General features: G+C 41.2%; 1 protein-coding gene across 1 annotated transcript; it reads right to left on the bottom strand.

The window, feature by feature from the left end:
- Positions 1–6,840: 6,840 nt before the first annotated feature.
- On the bottom strand, positions 6,841–17,124 carry LOC109895032 (mucin-15). The gene is made up of 4 exons (XM_020488688.2): positions 16,995–17,124; positions 14,709–15,572; positions 7,924–8,097; positions 6,841–7,802 (listed from the first exon to the last, which is right to left on the bottom strand). Exons 2-4 carry the CDS (start codon positions 15,547–15,549, stop codon positions 7,696–7,698), a joined length of 1,122 nt encoding a protein of 373 aa, XP_020344277.1. The 5' UTR covers positions 15,550–15,572; positions 16,995–17,124; the 3' UTR covers positions 6,841–7,695.
- Between the last annotated feature and the right edge of the window lie 535 nt (positions 17,125–17,659).

The raw sequence follows: 17,659 nt of genomic DNA, 5'->3' as shown, positions 1-17,659 counted from the left end.
AGCCGATTTAATCAGCTTCCTGCCTTCGCCACAGCATGATACACACTATGGGAGCTCAGGGACCTGGAAACACACAGGAACCAGTAGCTGGCAATGAGGAACACTTAATGCAAAAGAAAGGGGCTAATAATGCAGGACATAAATTACTGACAGCAGAACATGCCACTTAGTTGGTTCCCAACCGTGGTGCAGGACACCACAATTCACTAGGGCCCAAAAACCAAAGTTTTTACATTTAGATTTTGTTTATTTCTGAGCCTATAAAAAAATATTTTGAAGCTGGCATAACAGTAATCAGTGTGAACAGACAACTGTAGCATGATAATTCCATGCCTCATAGAGAGACTGAGCTAAAGCAAATAGCCCATTCAAAATGGCTACCACTGGGAAAACGAGGCCACTGGGAAAACCCTAACCCCTACCCTTAACCCCTAGCCTAGCTAACGTTAGCCATCTAGTTAATGTTAGCATTTGCCACCTAGCTAACATTAGCCACAACAAATTGGAATGTGTAACATATCATACATATTTGCAAATGTGTAACATATTGTACAAATTGCAATTCTTGACATATCATATGATTTGTTGTTCGTAACGTACTATACGTCCTACAATTTGTATAATATTGTAGAACTGCTATTATATTGGTAGGCCAATGTAATGTAACCTAATGTAAAGTAACATTCTGTATCATACTAAATGGAGTGGCACAGACTTTAGGTAAAATATAATACATTTTGCTCTGAGACCAGGTTACCCAGTGTGGCCCTCAAGTGAGTCACCTAATCAATTGTAATAAAGGTGGCAACTGAGAAGCGCTAGTAGTTAGCTGCCTTTTACAGCTTCATTTACAGCTACTAATTTAGCTGTTCATGCATGCTGTGGTAAAAATGTGAGGCTATCAATTCCTTAATTTCAAAGTGTTTTTATTTTGAGAAACGTTTATCGTTCCAATCACTCTGCCTTGCTAAGTGCATAGGGCTGACAGGATTTCTGAACCTTTTATTAACTATGTTCAAAAGAACATTGACAGTACAGAATGACTCAATCTCATGTGTGATGTTATGCAGTAGTAAGCGTGTGTTATTGTCAGTGGAGTAGAGTACAGTGATGGGCTACATCTTTATTATCTCCTGCAACAGACATCTCCTCTCCCGGTGTCCTAAATTCTCATATATATGAACACATGAAGTGATCGGTTGCTCTTAGACCACCATTACTGTACTGTAGCTTCTCCCTACAGATTCTTCCCAGAGCACTAGCTTTCATGAGCACAACGGTATCTGGGAACAGAAAAGTCCATTTCACGTATGGAGCACAAAATCACTCAACACAACACTTTATTTTGTTTTGTGAATTCCGTCACTGCTTATCGAGTAATCGTATTGAATCTACCTCTTGGCTTTTGGACTTGAATAGATTGGATTTTGTTTCTAAATATCTGTCTCACGTACAGTGAAAACCTAGAGGTCCTCGCCGGTGGATAACAGATCATAGTTGTGATAAAGAGCGGTGCTTTGAGAGAGCTGCAGCATTGCACGGTGCATCTCAAAGTGTGAGATCTGGCCTTGTTTCCTCACTTTTGCTGACCTTGGCGTTAGCCTCCCTCCCATATAGAATTAGGCGGGTGTTAATTCACTCACTCCTCAGTCATAACTCAGGCACAAACCAAGTGAAATGTGGCATGATTTAACTAGCGACGCTCTACTTTGGCGGAATGGCGTCGAGTTGTGTGGCTGACTGGTGACCGTCCTGCTGGCTCACTTAGCTGATCGATGGCGAATTCCCTTACATAATCAAGGGGCCAAAGCAAAGGGAATGCAGTGAGAGGTGTGATAATTGATTACTTTTGTTCTACATTTTCCCCAGTGAGTTCCGCTGGTGCGTTAGCCCCTCATTTTTCGTGTGAGCGGAGGTGCTGAGGTGGGCTCCTTGCACACATTGAATTGGTTAGAAGCGATATGAGGATATAATGCACATTAGTTAGAAGTCTGTGTGGATTTTGCTGTGGGGGTTTGTCTAACACAGTAAGCCTACTATTTGGCCCAAATCTTCATTTATTTATTTAGTCTTACTTTACTTTCAGATATACCTATGGTTTATATGTGTTGGTCCAACTGGCTTAAAATGCAGCACAAATTTGTTTTGATGGGAAATATTTGGTATTCATGGGGTCATCAAACTATTTTCTATTCGTCAGCTTTTGCTAATGAATTCCATCGCCTGAACCAACTGTCAGTCTCGAACTAAGAAGGTCTTCCTTTTCCTGAAGTGGTTATAAAATAAAATCTGTCTGTCGACAAGGCCTCAGGTGCCGTCTCCAGGAGAACAGTCCGAGACCCTGTCAATAGGCTAAGGGCATCCAGCTGTGGTGCTGAGGAGAGGGCAATGTGAGATGTGAGAAACCGTGGCAGGATTTTTCCTGCCTTGCACATCTAAAGGCGATGGAGCTTAGAGGAGAAATGAGGACTCCCACAATGGGGCAGCATGAAGTTAAATTAACTCCTTCCCAACAGAGAGGCCATAAACAGCACTGAGCTGTCTCAAAGCATTACTAGCTGTCGAGTCCTTGCTGCCACCGTCCTTGTTTACCCTCATTTCCTCACCTCCTTTTCAAGCGCATTGGAAGGGAAGGTTGAAGGTCCCTTCCCTAAGACCTCCTTTTCCTCCACTGCACTTTGAGAGAGTGGTGAGAAATTGACGAAATAAGAATGAAAGGATTTGACAACTAGTCTAACGATTTCAGACACAGCACTAAACTACCTTGTTTGTTTATGGACAGAGAAATTCTCTCCAGAAAACAGTCTGGTTTTCATTGGTTTCTGATTATGCTGCCAGACAGCGAATAGTGCCTAATTGTTAGAGGAATTCTAAATTCCTATATGTTTTGTAGCCAAAACCAAATTCACACTCTATCTATTTCATAATAAGTTGTAAGATTTATCATTTGCATGAAATAGCGAGAGACCAGTCTTAAAAACAAGTTCAGCATTTATTCTTGATGAGTACTGGCCCAAAATACAAAGAACATTACATTTTAAAGAGAAGGTAAAAATGACGTCATCTGTTCTCACACTTTCTCCGATCCACACAATAGCGCAGTGTCTTCAGGTCTGGAGATTGTCTCCTACTCCCCTCATAAAGCAAACATTCCAATCAGTCTAAAAGATATACTCTTCTCCACTAATGGAACATCAAAGAACATTCTTATCTGTCTAAAGAGATATACCCTCCTTCTCCCTTAAACCCGCAAGGTACAGACAATTCATTCGTTTTACCTACATTTTCAGTCCTAGTTTAACCAAAAACCCATACATTTCATACCACAACATAATATTATTAAAATTAATGGTTCTAATTTAAATGTATACATAATTAATCATTTCAACTATAATTTCCTCCAACACTAATTTTCTCTAGATTGTGTGTGTGGATGCATGTGATTCAATATTATTAGCTATTAGCCGCCCAGCTTCTTTCATATCATGTTGTATTTCGTAATAGCAGTTTTGTTCATTGTCCTCTTACTTTTGAATCAGACTAATTGTTCAGGTCAACACTTCTTTTGGCAAACAAATATTCAACACTCTTGGTATAGAAAAAAAAAAAAATACCAAGTGTACGCACAAATAAATTCATGAATTGTGTGGATTCCTTTGTACTCAGGGAAATCTGCTCAAGGAACTATATATAAACCATTCTCAACTGGTCAACATGAGGTAGGAGGTAGAGGGGAAAACAGCACTCATTTTTATTTCATAACTACAGTACATCAAAAAGGACCTCCAAAGTCTAGAACACAGGTGCCAAACTCATTCCGCGGAGGGCTTGCAGGTTTTCGCTCCTCGGGTGTACTTAAGTGATGAATTAAGGCCACTCTCTACGCCTGGTTATCTAGAGCTTAATTGAAAGGAAAAACACAAAACCTGCAGACACTAGGACCTCCATGGAATGAGAGAGACACTTCTGGTCTAGAAGGATTGTTGGGCTAGTAAAGGGCAGTCTGTTTTGAGGGTTAATTAGTGTGCTTAAGCACATCACTTTGATATCGTATGAAATATAAAAATGATGAAAAGTGTATGAAATATATATAAAACATGTTTAAAGTGGCTCTTAAAAAATTGAATGGAGCGCTCCTATCTCTCTGAGTTTTATGCGTGAAGTACACAATGTTCAAAACATTAGGAACACCTGCTCTTTCCATGATGTAGACTGGCAAGGTGAATCCAGGTGAAAGCTAATATCCCTTATTGATGTCACTTGTTAAATTCACTTCAATCAATGTACATTTTTCACCTTTATTCATTAGATGAAGGGGAGGAGACAGCTTAAAGAAGGATTTTTAAGACTTTGCTCTGAGACCAGACAATTGAGACATGGACTGTGTATGTTTGCCATTCAGAGGATGAATAGGCAAGATAAAATATTTAACGGGGTATGGTAATAGATGCCAGATGCACCGGTTTGAGTGTGTCAAGAACTGCAATGTTGGTGGTTTTTTCATGCTCAACAGTTTCCCATGTGTATCAAGATTGATCCGCCGCCCAAAGGACATACTGCCAACTTGAGTCAACATGTCAACATGCGACAGCATCCCTGTGCAACGGTTTCGACACCTTGAAGAGTCCATGCCCTGACGGATTTAGGCTGTTCTGAGGGCAAAAGGGGGTGCAACTTAATATTAGGAAGGTGTACCTAATGTTTTGTACACAGTGTATATTCATTCATACCCCGTATTCATGGGAGTCCAAACTGCACACATGGATAAACAACAAATACATACATGCATGGTGCCAGTTTCGCATCAATCTGTCTTTGCAAAGAGGAAACCTGCCATTTTTCCTCCGGAACGTGATTGTTAATTTCACCTCTGTCTCAATGGATGTGCTACGGGCTTTGAGGCTGCCTTTGCACAATAGGCATGCAAGCCTTTCCTTGACAGCTGCTTGGTTCCCTTACAAGAAAAGGGAATTTAGCTGACCTCCTCAATGCTGACGTGTGTTTTGTTTTCCTCCATTCTGTGCTGTCGGGCCTGCAACTAGCAGCTACCCAGGCATGGCTAACACCTAGGGCTCTACTCAATCCACATTGCGGAAGTTCAGCTATTCAGCGGAGACTGCATTTACGGTAAATTCTGCATATGTCGGCTGAATTGGAAATTACCTTAACATTTCTATCACAGAATCTGTAACGCTGCAAGCAGCAGGTAGGCAGCTGCTAAACCAAATCTCTCAGCACTAGCAGTATTATAGTATTACTTATGCTTTGGTGCCCCCTTTTGAAAAGGAGATGCGATACACTGCCATGAACCATTTTTTCTTTTTTAGAAAGACAGTTTTCTCTTTATCAAAATCAACTGAGCAGGTTGGTGGGGGTGAAGTGAGGAAAGTCGCTTCCTGAACACCCTCTGTGATAGCAGCTGCACCTCTCTCAGCTCCATCTGGACTGACCCAAATTGCAGTTAGAGAGTAAGGCATGCCTGCCATTCCTCTCAGTGTTTCACCGAGATCCACGAGCTGGATCACTGTGTATCTAGAGCACACATCCAAACCTGTTGCAACTGTCCTTCGCTGCTCGTTCAGGCAATTATGTTAAAGAAGCTATACAGAACTTTTGCCCGAGGGGTGCTCTTAAGCCAAAGCAGAGTAAAAGTGTCACGCCTTGGTCTTAGTATTTTGTGTTTTATTTATTTATTTGGTCAGGCCAGGGTGTGACATGGGTTTATTTTGTGGTGTGTTTTTGTATTGGGGTTTTTAGTAGGTATTGGGATTGTGGCTGAGTAGGGTTGTCTAGGAAAGTCATTGGCTGCCTGAGGCGGTTCTCAATCAGAGTCAGGTGATTATCGTTGTCTCTGATTGGGAACCATATTTAGGTAGCCCGGGTTTCACTGTGTGTTTGTGGGTGATTGTTCCTGTCTCTGTGTTTGTTGTCACAAGATAGGCTGTATAGGTTTTCACGTTCCGTTTGTTGTTTTTGTATATTTAGTTATTTCATGTATCGTTCAATTTTTTCATTAAAGAACATGAGTAACCACCACGCTGCATTTTGGTCCGCTCCTCTTTCGACGGAAGAAAACCGTTACAAAAAGCATGTATTGTTTGCCTAAAATGAAAGATTTGTGTGCTTTCATGAGATAACAAATGGATTTATATTACATAATATGAATACATTTATCTCTAGAATTATACAACGGTACATTGTGATATCAAGCAACAGACAGCAAGATTTACATTGCGCCAGGTTTCTGTCTCTAGGTCATTTACTGCTTGTTTATACAAAAATACTAAATGTAACATAGAACACTAGGTCCTTCCCTCAAATGATTAAGTCAAGTGTTCATCTTCCATATGGGATAAATAAACTGGAGATTGGGTCTCCCTGGCACCGACAGACAGGCACACAGACACTAATCATGGAATGAAGCCATTGTAAATCGACTGACAGCGTTAAATCTCAGAGGCTCCTCTCAGTTCACACAGACACAGAGTTCTAAGAACCCTATTCTGTTGCCTCAGAAAAACAGACAGTGAAATCCATGGAATAGGGCCTAATTAATTTATTTCAATTGACTGATTTCCTTATATGAACTCTATCTCAGTAAAATCGTTGAAATTGTTGCATGTTGCGTTTTTGTTCAGTGTATATATAAGATTTTATGTGTTGTTGGAGGTGCGTCTTGGTCAGTTTAGGTCAGTTTGGTCAGTTTAGCTCAGAAAATACCACCCTTGTCAATCTGCCACCATAGGCTGCTGCCTAATCCTGCCTAATGAGCGGGCCACCCTGGATCCCTCCCAAAGTATAAATCATTTCAAATTTCCTTATATTAAGCAAACCAGATGGCACAATTAAATGTTTTATTTTATTTACGGATAGCCAGGGGCACACTCCAACACTCAGACATAATTTACAAACCAAGCATTTTGTGTTCAGTGAGTACGCCATGTCAGAGACAGTATGACCAGAGATGTTCTCTTGATAAGTGTGTGAATTGGACCATTTTCTTGTCCTGCTAAAATGAATTTTTTGGGGTGTCAGGGAAAATATATGAAGTAAAAAGTACTTCATTTTCTTTAGGAATGTAGTGAAGTAAAAATAAAAGTTGTAAAAAATATAAATAATATAGTCCGGATACCCCCCAAAATGGCTAAGTAGTACTTTAAAGTATTTTTCCTTAAGCACTTTAAACCACTGACAAAAAGGTGTCATTATCCTCACAAGGGAAGGGTGCTAGAGTTTTGAAAACATGAGTGTCAATAATTTTTGACCCCTATCTACATTTTAGTAATTTAGCAGACACTCTTATCCAGATCGACTTATAGGAGCTATTAGTTTACTCCAATTGGTGGAGGAGAGGTAGGGTTTGCGGGGAATAGTAAAGGCATATTCAAAAAAAAAGTATGTCTATATAGGTATGTGTATGTGTATATGTATGCATATGTGTATGTATATGGATATATATATATATATATGGCGGATGGGAAATGATGCAGACAGTTACATTGATGGAAGCAACAATCTTTCCGCAATATTAAGCTGATCCACCCCTTAGAAGAAGAAAAAAATAATAATAAAAATCTATGACTTAACATTCTGTTAAAGATATTTATGCACGTAATTGCATATGTTGGGTCTCAATAAGTATTTTGTATATGAAAGTCTTCTTTAACGTGTTTAAGGTTAGACTTGGAGTCCTTTTCAATTTTGATGTCCTCGAGAAATGTTGTCCATTTGGCATCCAGGATTGTAGTAAGCTGAACCATCATATTTCAAATCCAAAGGCTCACTGTTGTCCAGTTGTTGAACTAGGAGTGAGAAAAAGAGATTTTGCATGGCCGATTTATGATAACAGGTGCTTTCCTATTCATTTATTCAGTGTTATCAGATAGAAAATATGCCAGGAAATAATGAAAGGCAACTGCCTACCTGGGTCTGAGGGGAATTCCTCAACAAGCTTCATGTGTGTGAAATCCCGTCGGCCTCTCCTTCTCCAGATGACAAAGACCACCATCGCCACAAAGCACACTGCCACTCCTGTGCCCAGAATGGCACCCCATGCCTCACTCTTCTTCTTGTTCTGCACTGCATCTGAGGCCAAGCCTTTTGAAAACAAAAATACATTCATCGCAAAAATATACATGAAAACGAGGAGGGAAAAACATTGCAAATACAACATTTGTCTGGAGTAACATATTTATGTATCACAAAATATTATTCCGGTCATACTTTATTTGGACAGTTCCATATAGATTATCTACAGATGGCCATACTATTAACAAAGTATATGTTGATAGGCAAGTGCATACGGTTACGGTTATCGTTAGGGATAGGTTTCGAATAAGTGTTAGGGTAAGAATTAAGGTTAGGGTTAGAGGACAGTAAGTTGAAATGTTGTTGACAGTTACTGAACATCTACAAATCATACACAGTACAAACCATATACTTGGTACTAACCAAATAAAGTACCATTCTTCCTATAATTGAGGCGAAAAATGTGTGTTTAAAAATAAATGTACAAAAGGATATAGAGCACCCTTTTACATGACTAGTCTCAACTCAATAGACAGTACTATTTCCCAGCCATGTAATTAGACTACCACAATCAGTGCAATTACCATGTGTGAAAATAACAGGTTTCATTGCATTTCAGTAAAAGTTTTCCATCTATTTAATCACGTTTAATCTATTAGTGAAACCAATAATTATGTCAGACAAATGAAAAGTGTAAAGTGTATCAGTATTTCATTGTCGTTTCACGTCATTTGTGAAATTATCACGCAATCGATACAGTGCCCTCAGACAGTATTCACACCCCTTTACTTTTTCCACATTTTGTTCTGTTACAGCCTGAATTTAAAATTAATTTAAATTGAGACTGTGTCACTGTTCTACCCATAATGTCAAAGTGGAATTTTGTTTTTAGATTATTTATTTTTTAATTAATAAAAAATGAAAAGCTGAAATGTCTTGAGTCAAAATTGATTGGTTTAGCATATTATTGCGGGTATAGCGAAATGATTGTGTTTCTAGCTCCAACAGTACAGCAATATCTAACAAGTAATATGTAACAATTTCACAACAATACACTCATCCAAAGTAAAGGAATGGAATTAAGAATATATAAATATTTGGATGAGCAATGTCGGAGCGGCATAGACTAATATGCAGTAGAATAGAATAGAATACAGTATATATGAGATGAGTAATGCAAAATATGTTAACATTATTAAAGTCACCAGTGTTCCATTATTAGCCAGTTATTTCAAGTCTTGGTATATAGGGCAGCAGCCTCTAAGGTGCTACTGATGACTATTTAACTGTCTGATGGCCTTGAGATAGAAGCTGTTTATCAGTTTCTCGGTCCCAGCTTTGATGCACCTGTGCTGACCTCGCCTTCAGGATGATAGCAGGGTGAACAGGAAGTGGCTCGGGTGGTTGTTGTCCTTGATGATCTTGTTGGCCTTCCTGTGACATCAGGTGCTGTTGGTGTCCTGGGGGGCAGGTAGTTAGCCCCTGGTGATGCATTGTGCAGACCGCACCACACTCTGGAGAGCCCCTGCGGTTGCAGGCGGTGATACAGCCCGACAGGATGCTATCAATTGTGCATCTGTAAAAGTTTGTGAGGGTTTTAGGTTCCAAGCCAAATTTCTTCAGCCTCCTGAGGTTGAAGAGGCGCTGTTTGCGCCTTCTTCACCACACTGTCTGTGTGGGTGGACCATTTCAGTTTGTCAGTGATGTGTACGCTGAGGAACTTGAAGCTTTCCACCTTCTCTTCTTGAAGTGGCACCACACTCCCAGGGCCCTCACCGCCTCCATATAGGCTGTCTCGTCATTGTTGATAATAAGGCCTACTACTGTTGTTTTGTTTGCCACAGAGTCCTGCGTGAACAGGGAGTACAATAGGGGGCTGAACATGCACCCTTGTGGGGCCCCTGTGTTGAGGATCAGCGAAGTGGAGATGTTGGTTTCTACATTGACCACCAGTGAGCTGACCGTCAGGAAGTCCACGACCACAATTGCTCAGACCCAGGGCCTCAAGCTTAATGATGAGTTTGGAGGGTACTATAGTGTTGAATGCTTAAATATAGTTAATGAACAGCATTCTTACATAAGTATTCCTCTTGTACAGATGGGATAGAGCAGTGTGCAGCGCGATGGAGATTACATCATCTCTGGATCTATTGGGACAGTAAGCAAATTGAAGTGGGTCTAGGGTTGAAGTGGGTCAAAGCACTTCATGATGACCGAAGTGAGTGCTACAGGGCGATAGTCATTTAGTTCAGTTACCTTTGATTTATTGGTACAGGAACAATGCTGGACATCTTGAAGCATGTGTGGACAGCAGACTGGGATAGGGAGTTATTGAATATGTTCGTAAACACTCCAGCCAGCTGGTCTGCGCATGCTCTAAGGATGTGGCTAGGGATGCCATCTGGGCCAGCAGCCTTGCAAGGGTTAACAAGCTTAAACGTCTTACTCATGTCAGCCAAGGAGAAGAGAGCCCACAGTCCTTGGTAGCAGGCCGCTTCGGTGGCACTGTGTTATTCTCAAAGCGGGCGAAGAAGGTGTTTAGCTTGCCACATACAGTACGTCTTGTGTCTCTATACTGACATTTTGCCTGTTTGATTGCCATACGGAGAGAATAACTACACTGTTTGTATTCGGCCATAATCCCAGTCACCTTGCCATGGTTAAATGTGGTAGTTCGTGCTTTCAGTGTTGCGTGAATGCTGCCTTCTATCCATGGTTTCTGGTTAGGGTAGGTTTTAATAGTCACAGTGGGTACAACATCTCCTATACACTTCCTGATAAACTCAGTCACCGTATCCGTGTATTCGTCAATGTTATTCTTAGAGGCTACCCGGAACATATCTGCGCGATCAAAACAATCTTAAAGCGTGGATTCCGATTGGTCAGACCAGTGTTGAATAGTCCTTAGCACGGGTACTTCCTGTTTGAGTTTTTACCTATAGGAAGGGAGGAGTAAAATGGAGTCGTGATCAGATTTGCAGAAGGGAGGGTGGGGGAGGGCCTTGTAGGCATCCCGGAAGTTGGAGTAGCAGTGGTCGAGTGTTTTAGCAGCGTGAGTACCATAGTCAATGTGTTGGTAGAACTTCGGTAGTGTATTCCTCAAATTTTACTATACCTAAAGAGAATTATCTTGAGAGGTAAAACAGTCGGCATTTGATTGTGAGGTATTCTAGGTTGGGTGAACAAAAGGACTTGAGTTCCTGTATGTTATCACAATTACACCAGATACTCATAAAACATACACCCCTGCCCTTCTTCTTCTCGGAGAGATATTTATTCCTGTCTGCTCGATGAACTGAGAACCCAAGTACTATACTTGGAAGCGGTGGGTGGTGTGCGCGCCTCCTGAGTCGGACTAGAAGTCCACCCCAAATACCTCGTCTCTGCCGGCGGTGTTTTGGATCAGCCTTTGGAATCAATTCAATTGCCCTGGGGGGTACGAAAGGGGAAATTCCTGGTCATAATAGTGGTAATATTGGTGAGTTACCGGCGCTCTGATATCCAAAAGATCTTCCCGGCTGTATGTAATAACACCCCAAAAATTCTAGGCAAACAATGTAAGAAATAACACAGAAAAAAAACAAAATACTGCAAAGTTTTCTAGCAACTAGAAGCACGGCTGCCCTATCTGTCAGCGCCATTTTACTGTCAATATTCAAACTCTTTGTTATGGCAAGCCTAAATAAGAAATCTGAGATAGGATTGTGTCGAGGCATTGAAGGTCCCCATGAACACAGTGGCCTCCAACATTCTTAAATGGAAGCAGTTTGGAACCATCAAGACTCTTCCTAGAGCTGGCCACCCAGCCAAACTGAGCAATTGGGGGAGAAGGGCCTTTGTCATGGAGGTAACCAAGAACCCAATGGTCACTCTGACAGAGCTCCAGAGTTCCTCTGTGGAGATGGGAGTGCATTCCAGAAGGACAACCATCTCTGCAGCACTCCACCAATCAGGCCTCTAGGGTAGAGTTGCCAGACAGAAGCCACTCCCTAGTAAAAGGCAGATCACAGCCTGCTTGGAGTTTGCCAAAAAGCACCTGAAGGACTTTTAGACCATGAGAAACAAGATTCTCTGGTCTGATGAAACCAAGATTGAACACTTTGGCCTGAATGCCAAGCATCACGTCTGGAGGAAACCTGGCACCACCCCTACAGTGAAGCATGGTGGTGGCAACATCTTGTTGTGGGGATGTTTTTCAGTGGCAGAGACAGAGAGACTAGTCAGTACTCCAGAGTGCTCAGGACCTGAAGGTTCACCTTCCAACAGGACAGCGACCCTAAAAATACAGCCAAGACAACACAGGAGTGGCTTCGGGACGAGTCTCTGAATGTCCTTGTGTGGCCCCGGACTTGAACCCAGTTGAACATCTCTGGATAGACCTGAAAATAGCTGTGCAGAAACACTCCCCATCCAACCTGACAGAGCTTGAGAGGATCTGCAGACAAGAATGAGAGAAACTTCCCAAATACAGGCATGCAAAGCTTGTAACGTCATACCCAAGAAGACTCGAGGCTGTAATCGTTGCCAAAGGTACTTCAAATCAAAATCAAATCAAATTTATTTAGCCCTTCTTGCATCAGCTGAAATCTCAAAGTCCGATTTTCATCGAGGAACCTTTTAAGTTCTTGGTGGTTCTAGCAGGAACCTAACTACCCAACTGAAACATTTGGATTTGAGATGACAGCAGGTGCAGGCATTTAACTGGAAAATTGAAAGATCTCCTCAATTTAAGGTCAGGTTTCTCTCTTGTATGATCTAAATTGATATTGTTTTATGATTATATCATCTATCTTTCATATTTGTTCAAATGGCTGTTGTTGGACACTTTGTCCCTTTTTACAATTCTTTCTAATACAGAAAATCGACACAATTCAATGGATATCAATCAACAGAGGTAAGAATATCTTAATAATATAGCTGCATTGTGTGCAGATGCCTGAACTGCTCAGTTATTTGTGTGTGCCTTTGTATGTACAATTAGTAGTGGTTTGCCTCATAATAATATGCAGATCACATGTATGCTCAACAGTTCATTTAAATTCTCTAAAACCTCATAGGACTCTGTCACAGCAGCCATCTTCCTCCTCCCTTACCTCTCCAATGAAGATCCCAGAGCCCTCTTCATTATGGACCAGGTTTGTGTATGAAAACCTTTGTCAAAAGTTAACCGTTTGTTTTCATTCACATTTACCACAAAAACCAAGGTATGAATACTGTTGTGTGCACACTTTGTTAACCATCTGTATAATGATACATTTCACAGACTTCACCTTCCCTACACCTCGGATGAATATAACAGGAAACCTGTTAGATCACCATGCATTGCAAAATCATTCTGGCTATTCATAGTCTACAGAGGACATCAACAGCAACACGCCAGACTCGTTTTAAAGGTTTCTTCAAATAACTTATAGGTGTTACCCTACAGTTTCAATTTGAAGAATCCCTAAAGGATCCTCCTGGAATCTTTTATTTTTAGTGTAGCAATGGCGTGACGCTATTAAGTGACGGAGGTGCAAACCCATGAATAGAGAAAATATGATCTAGGTCCAGATATTGTGTACTTTTGTGTGACAGGGTTGTGTGAAACTCTACACCTTTTCTCTCCATGTTCCCTAAAGAAAAGGTAATAGCCAGTACGTGTTGTCAATTGATTAATAAGTATTGCATAAAGAGACTGCGATACATAGCTAGCATGCTGTACTAACTCTGGAAAATCTGTAAAGCCACATGCAAATGAGATAAACAAACAGGTCAAACAAGCCACAGTATAAACTAATCACTGGCTGAAATGTATGAGGTTTCTCCCAATGGTAACAATGTTTTTCAGCACACTTTTCCAAGTATTTATAGTCAAGTTTGACAGAAGTAGTTACTAAATATTCAAATTCATGACTGTACCTGGCAAATCGTGTGTACGTTTCTGAAAAGGATGCAATTGAATTTGAATTACGAGAAGAAATACACGTAAATCAATTATAACCGGTCAAAATTGGGGATATCCTCCTTTAATGAATGTCATCAATCACCCACTCAAAAATTCCCTTGTTAAGTATGTTAGAAACTGGAGAGTAGTACTCTCACGCCCTGTACTGCAGTAATGAACCTCAGCTACTGACCTCCTCCTTCCTGTAGACAGGCTAACACAGGGGTATTTTGTCCCCTGGAGAAGGCATTTGTAATGGAAGCCTCCACTCACTGTGGGCATGCAGATAGTGTCTGAAACTCAACCCTGCCCAGCCGGTGAAAGAAGGGGAGTTTGTGCTTTGACAATGAAAAAAATAGAGATCTGTCAAATGTGGGTCAGGGAGAGACCGGAAAGAAAGCGGTTTGTAAAAAAGACGATGGTGATATAAGATAACTGCCCTTTGAGCGTTGTTGGATATTGTGTTACTTTCTAACTAGGTCCCTCCAATGTTCAAATCTGATACTCGGTGGTTATTTGTAACTTTTTGACTGCTTTGTCTTTGTCTGGTTGCTGACTCATTCATTAATGCCTCTCCCAAAACATTTAAAACAATATCACAATGGTTATGTGAAGTGAACATATCCAAATTTAAACATTGTTGTGATCTCTTGGTATAGGCTCCCTTGACCAAGCAAGTAAGTAGGTTACAGGTGCACACAGCAGTACCCTTGAGACAAAGAATGTACCAGATACTTAGACACTGTCTCCTCACCTCTCGCAGAGTTGTTCCCTGAAGCTGCACCAGTTTCCATCATGTCTGTCGTTGTGCTGGGACCTGTGGTTGTTGTAGTTTCTGGGATGATTTTGGCAGTTGTAGTCCCAGGTGAGTCCAAGGGCTGCTCTGTGGTGGGGGAAGCTGTGGATGGTTCACTTGATGGCTCTGGTCCTTCTGGTACTGCAGTCGTTACATTATGGCTGTCCTCTGTACTGTTGGTTACCCCGTTCTCAGCATCAGGATCTGGACCGGCCTTATCTGTGCTATTGGTGTCTGGAGCTGTGGTTGTCTCATTCAATTCAGTGTCATTGGACATGTAATTAGAGCCATTTGAGTTTTCTGTGATTGGAGTGGTGGTGGTAGTTTGGAGTCCACTGTCCTCTCCAGTTGCATTGGAAACTTGGCTTGAGTTTAAGGCAACACTCACTGGGGGTTCTGGTGCAACAGTGGTTTCTGGAGATTCAACAGCGGTCGCTGGCAATTCAGGGTCCTCTGCTGTAGCATCTGGCAACTCTGGTGGCATTGTGGTGCCAATCATAACATCACCAGAAGTCTCATTTGTGTCCTGGATGTCGTCCTGTTCCCCACTAGATGACATGTAACCATCTGCAATACCCCAAGCAGAGTCATCTGTTGACTCAGTACCCTCCTGGTTCATATCATCCAAGACATTGAACGGAGCTTCTGATGTCTTGTTGAGCTTGGATTTGAACAGTTGACGAAGCCAACTTTGATCGATCGTCCGTCCTGGAGAGTTTGTTGGTGCCTGGAGCAAGACCACATGAAAACCTTGCAGTTGCAGAAGCAAAACAGCAGTGATGATTGAATAAAGGTCCATATCCCGTCTCTCTCGTTCGTGTTCTGAACAACAATCAACACGTAAACAAAAGTATTTTTTGTTAGATACATTGAGTCAAGGTTGGTTCTCCACAAATGTAAAAAAAAATGGTATTGCCCCATTTTGGCCTGGTCTGCAGGCCACCATTGATTATAAGTAGAGAATATACAGTATTGTACATCATTTTTCTTAGGCAACCAGTCACCAAGAATGAATTAAATGTATGAATAGTTAAATTGATTAAGGCGAGACAAGGAATTTATGAATTCCCAAGATTCCCATGAAGTATTTCATATTCCCCATGTTCTGAAACAAATGCTCACCTTGTAATACAAAAAAAAGCAAGCTCTCAATGGGGGTTTGGCTGACTTGACTCTACCGTTATCTTTTAATAGAGTTATAATCTATTCATACCAATCCCGGAGATGAAGTGTTGATGCTATCAGTTTGGCTTTGACCTCAATTTTTATAAGGCCTGGTCAGGGTTAGGAGGACAATTATTGCCCCTGAATGGAAGCAAACTCCCAATGTTTTTGTAATCAATATGATAAGAGTCTGCCAACTCAGTTTTGGGGACAATAGACTAAATGAATGTCAATGCAATAACCATTCAGGGTGTAACTATGGGGAGACTCCCATGTACTTTAGTTGAGTCAATCTGGGATGAACGGCGATATTTCCTGTTAGCATACTAAAAATGCATTCTGCAGTGTTGTCAAAGCACACATGAATGTTCTGGCTAGCATTTCCCCTTCAGAAATTTCCTCAAAGCCAAGGGTTGAATAGGTTTTGATAGCATGATAAAAAATAAAATAACATATTTGAAATAATGTATTCCGTCTGTTGGGACTGCTTATCTTACATTATTTTATTAAAATGTAAGCATATAGAAAGTGTCATGATTAACTCAGTCATTGTAGACCATGCATTTGGTGAAATGTTATCCTCCTTCAATCACTCTGAGTGTTAGGTTTGTGGTTTGTTAGGTTTGTTAGGTCCTCTTCCAACTCTACATATTTGGTTTGGTCAAAATAAAGTTTGGTTAATAACACCATTTGAGTCCCCTCAGACATTAAGCAAAAAACCCATATACGCTTGGCAATTACCTGAATCTGCATTGATAAAAGAATAGTCTGGATGGGATGACACATGTATATTGGTTTGCCTGACTGGTGGACAACTACTAAGAGCAACTTTAAACCCCGACACTGCAATATGATCATTCTGTTTCATTTGAAAGTGGTATGACATTTACAATCGGATGGATTTTCCTCATTCGCTTTGTGGCGTTATCATTGAACTAATCCAATTTCTGGCAAGTCTGTAACCTTACAAAAATACCAAACACATATAAGTGTCACACAACTCAACGTCTACCATACATCTCCCATACAGAAGAAATGGTGAAATAGCGCTACGTTAGTAAAATCACCATCGCCACATACCTTTTTCTGGTGCTCGGTCAGGTGGTTACAGCTAACAGGTGTGAGGAAGGCAGTGAGATCTCTCCGCGAAACAGCCGGCGTATGAGAGAGAGGGAACGATAGGCCAGTGAAGGGGCGGGCAGTGCAGGGAAGTCAGATCAGAACAACCAGGAACCTGTTCTACCTGATTTTACACCTGACACAAACACCCTGTCATCCAGCCAATCCCTAAATGGTAACATGATACTGTCTCTAGGGTAACTAAGGTTATTTTAAACATGTCATGGTTTTACAGTTTATCTTCTGTGTTGCTGAGATGTACACTACACATCCGTTTATTTCAGTTGAGTTTGGTTTCCAGGTGTGCAGCACCTGAATTCCCCCCTTTGGGCAAAGCATCTGCCCCCAGGTCCTCGGAACATTCCTCCCTTGTGATTTTGGAATGTCTGCTGTCGTCACGGATACAAAAGGGCAGTACCGCTTTCATCCGTGCCTTGTCTCTGGTTTATATTTGGCAACAATTGGCATAGGGCTATTCTTGTGTCGTTACAGGTTCTGTACGTCACAACCTGGTATTCTTGTTGTCGTTTTATTCAGGGAGGAACGTGGCGGAACGTACAGTAGGCCTCTGCTAACTGAGCCAATAGAACCTAGCATCTGACAGTGTAAGTAAAGGAGACAAGGAG

Source organism: Oncorhynchus kisutch, linkage group LG8 (genome assembly GCF_002021735.2).
Source record: "Oncorhynchus kisutch isolate 150728-3 linkage group LG8, Okis_V2, whole genome shotgun sequence".
Classification (NCBI taxonomy): domain Eukaryota; kingdom Metazoa; phylum Chordata; class Actinopteri; order Salmoniformes; family Salmonidae; genus Oncorhynchus; species Oncorhynchus kisutch.
The sequence above is the reverse complement of the archived record's forward strand: the minus strand, read 5'-3'. Positions and strand labels throughout refer to the sequence as shown.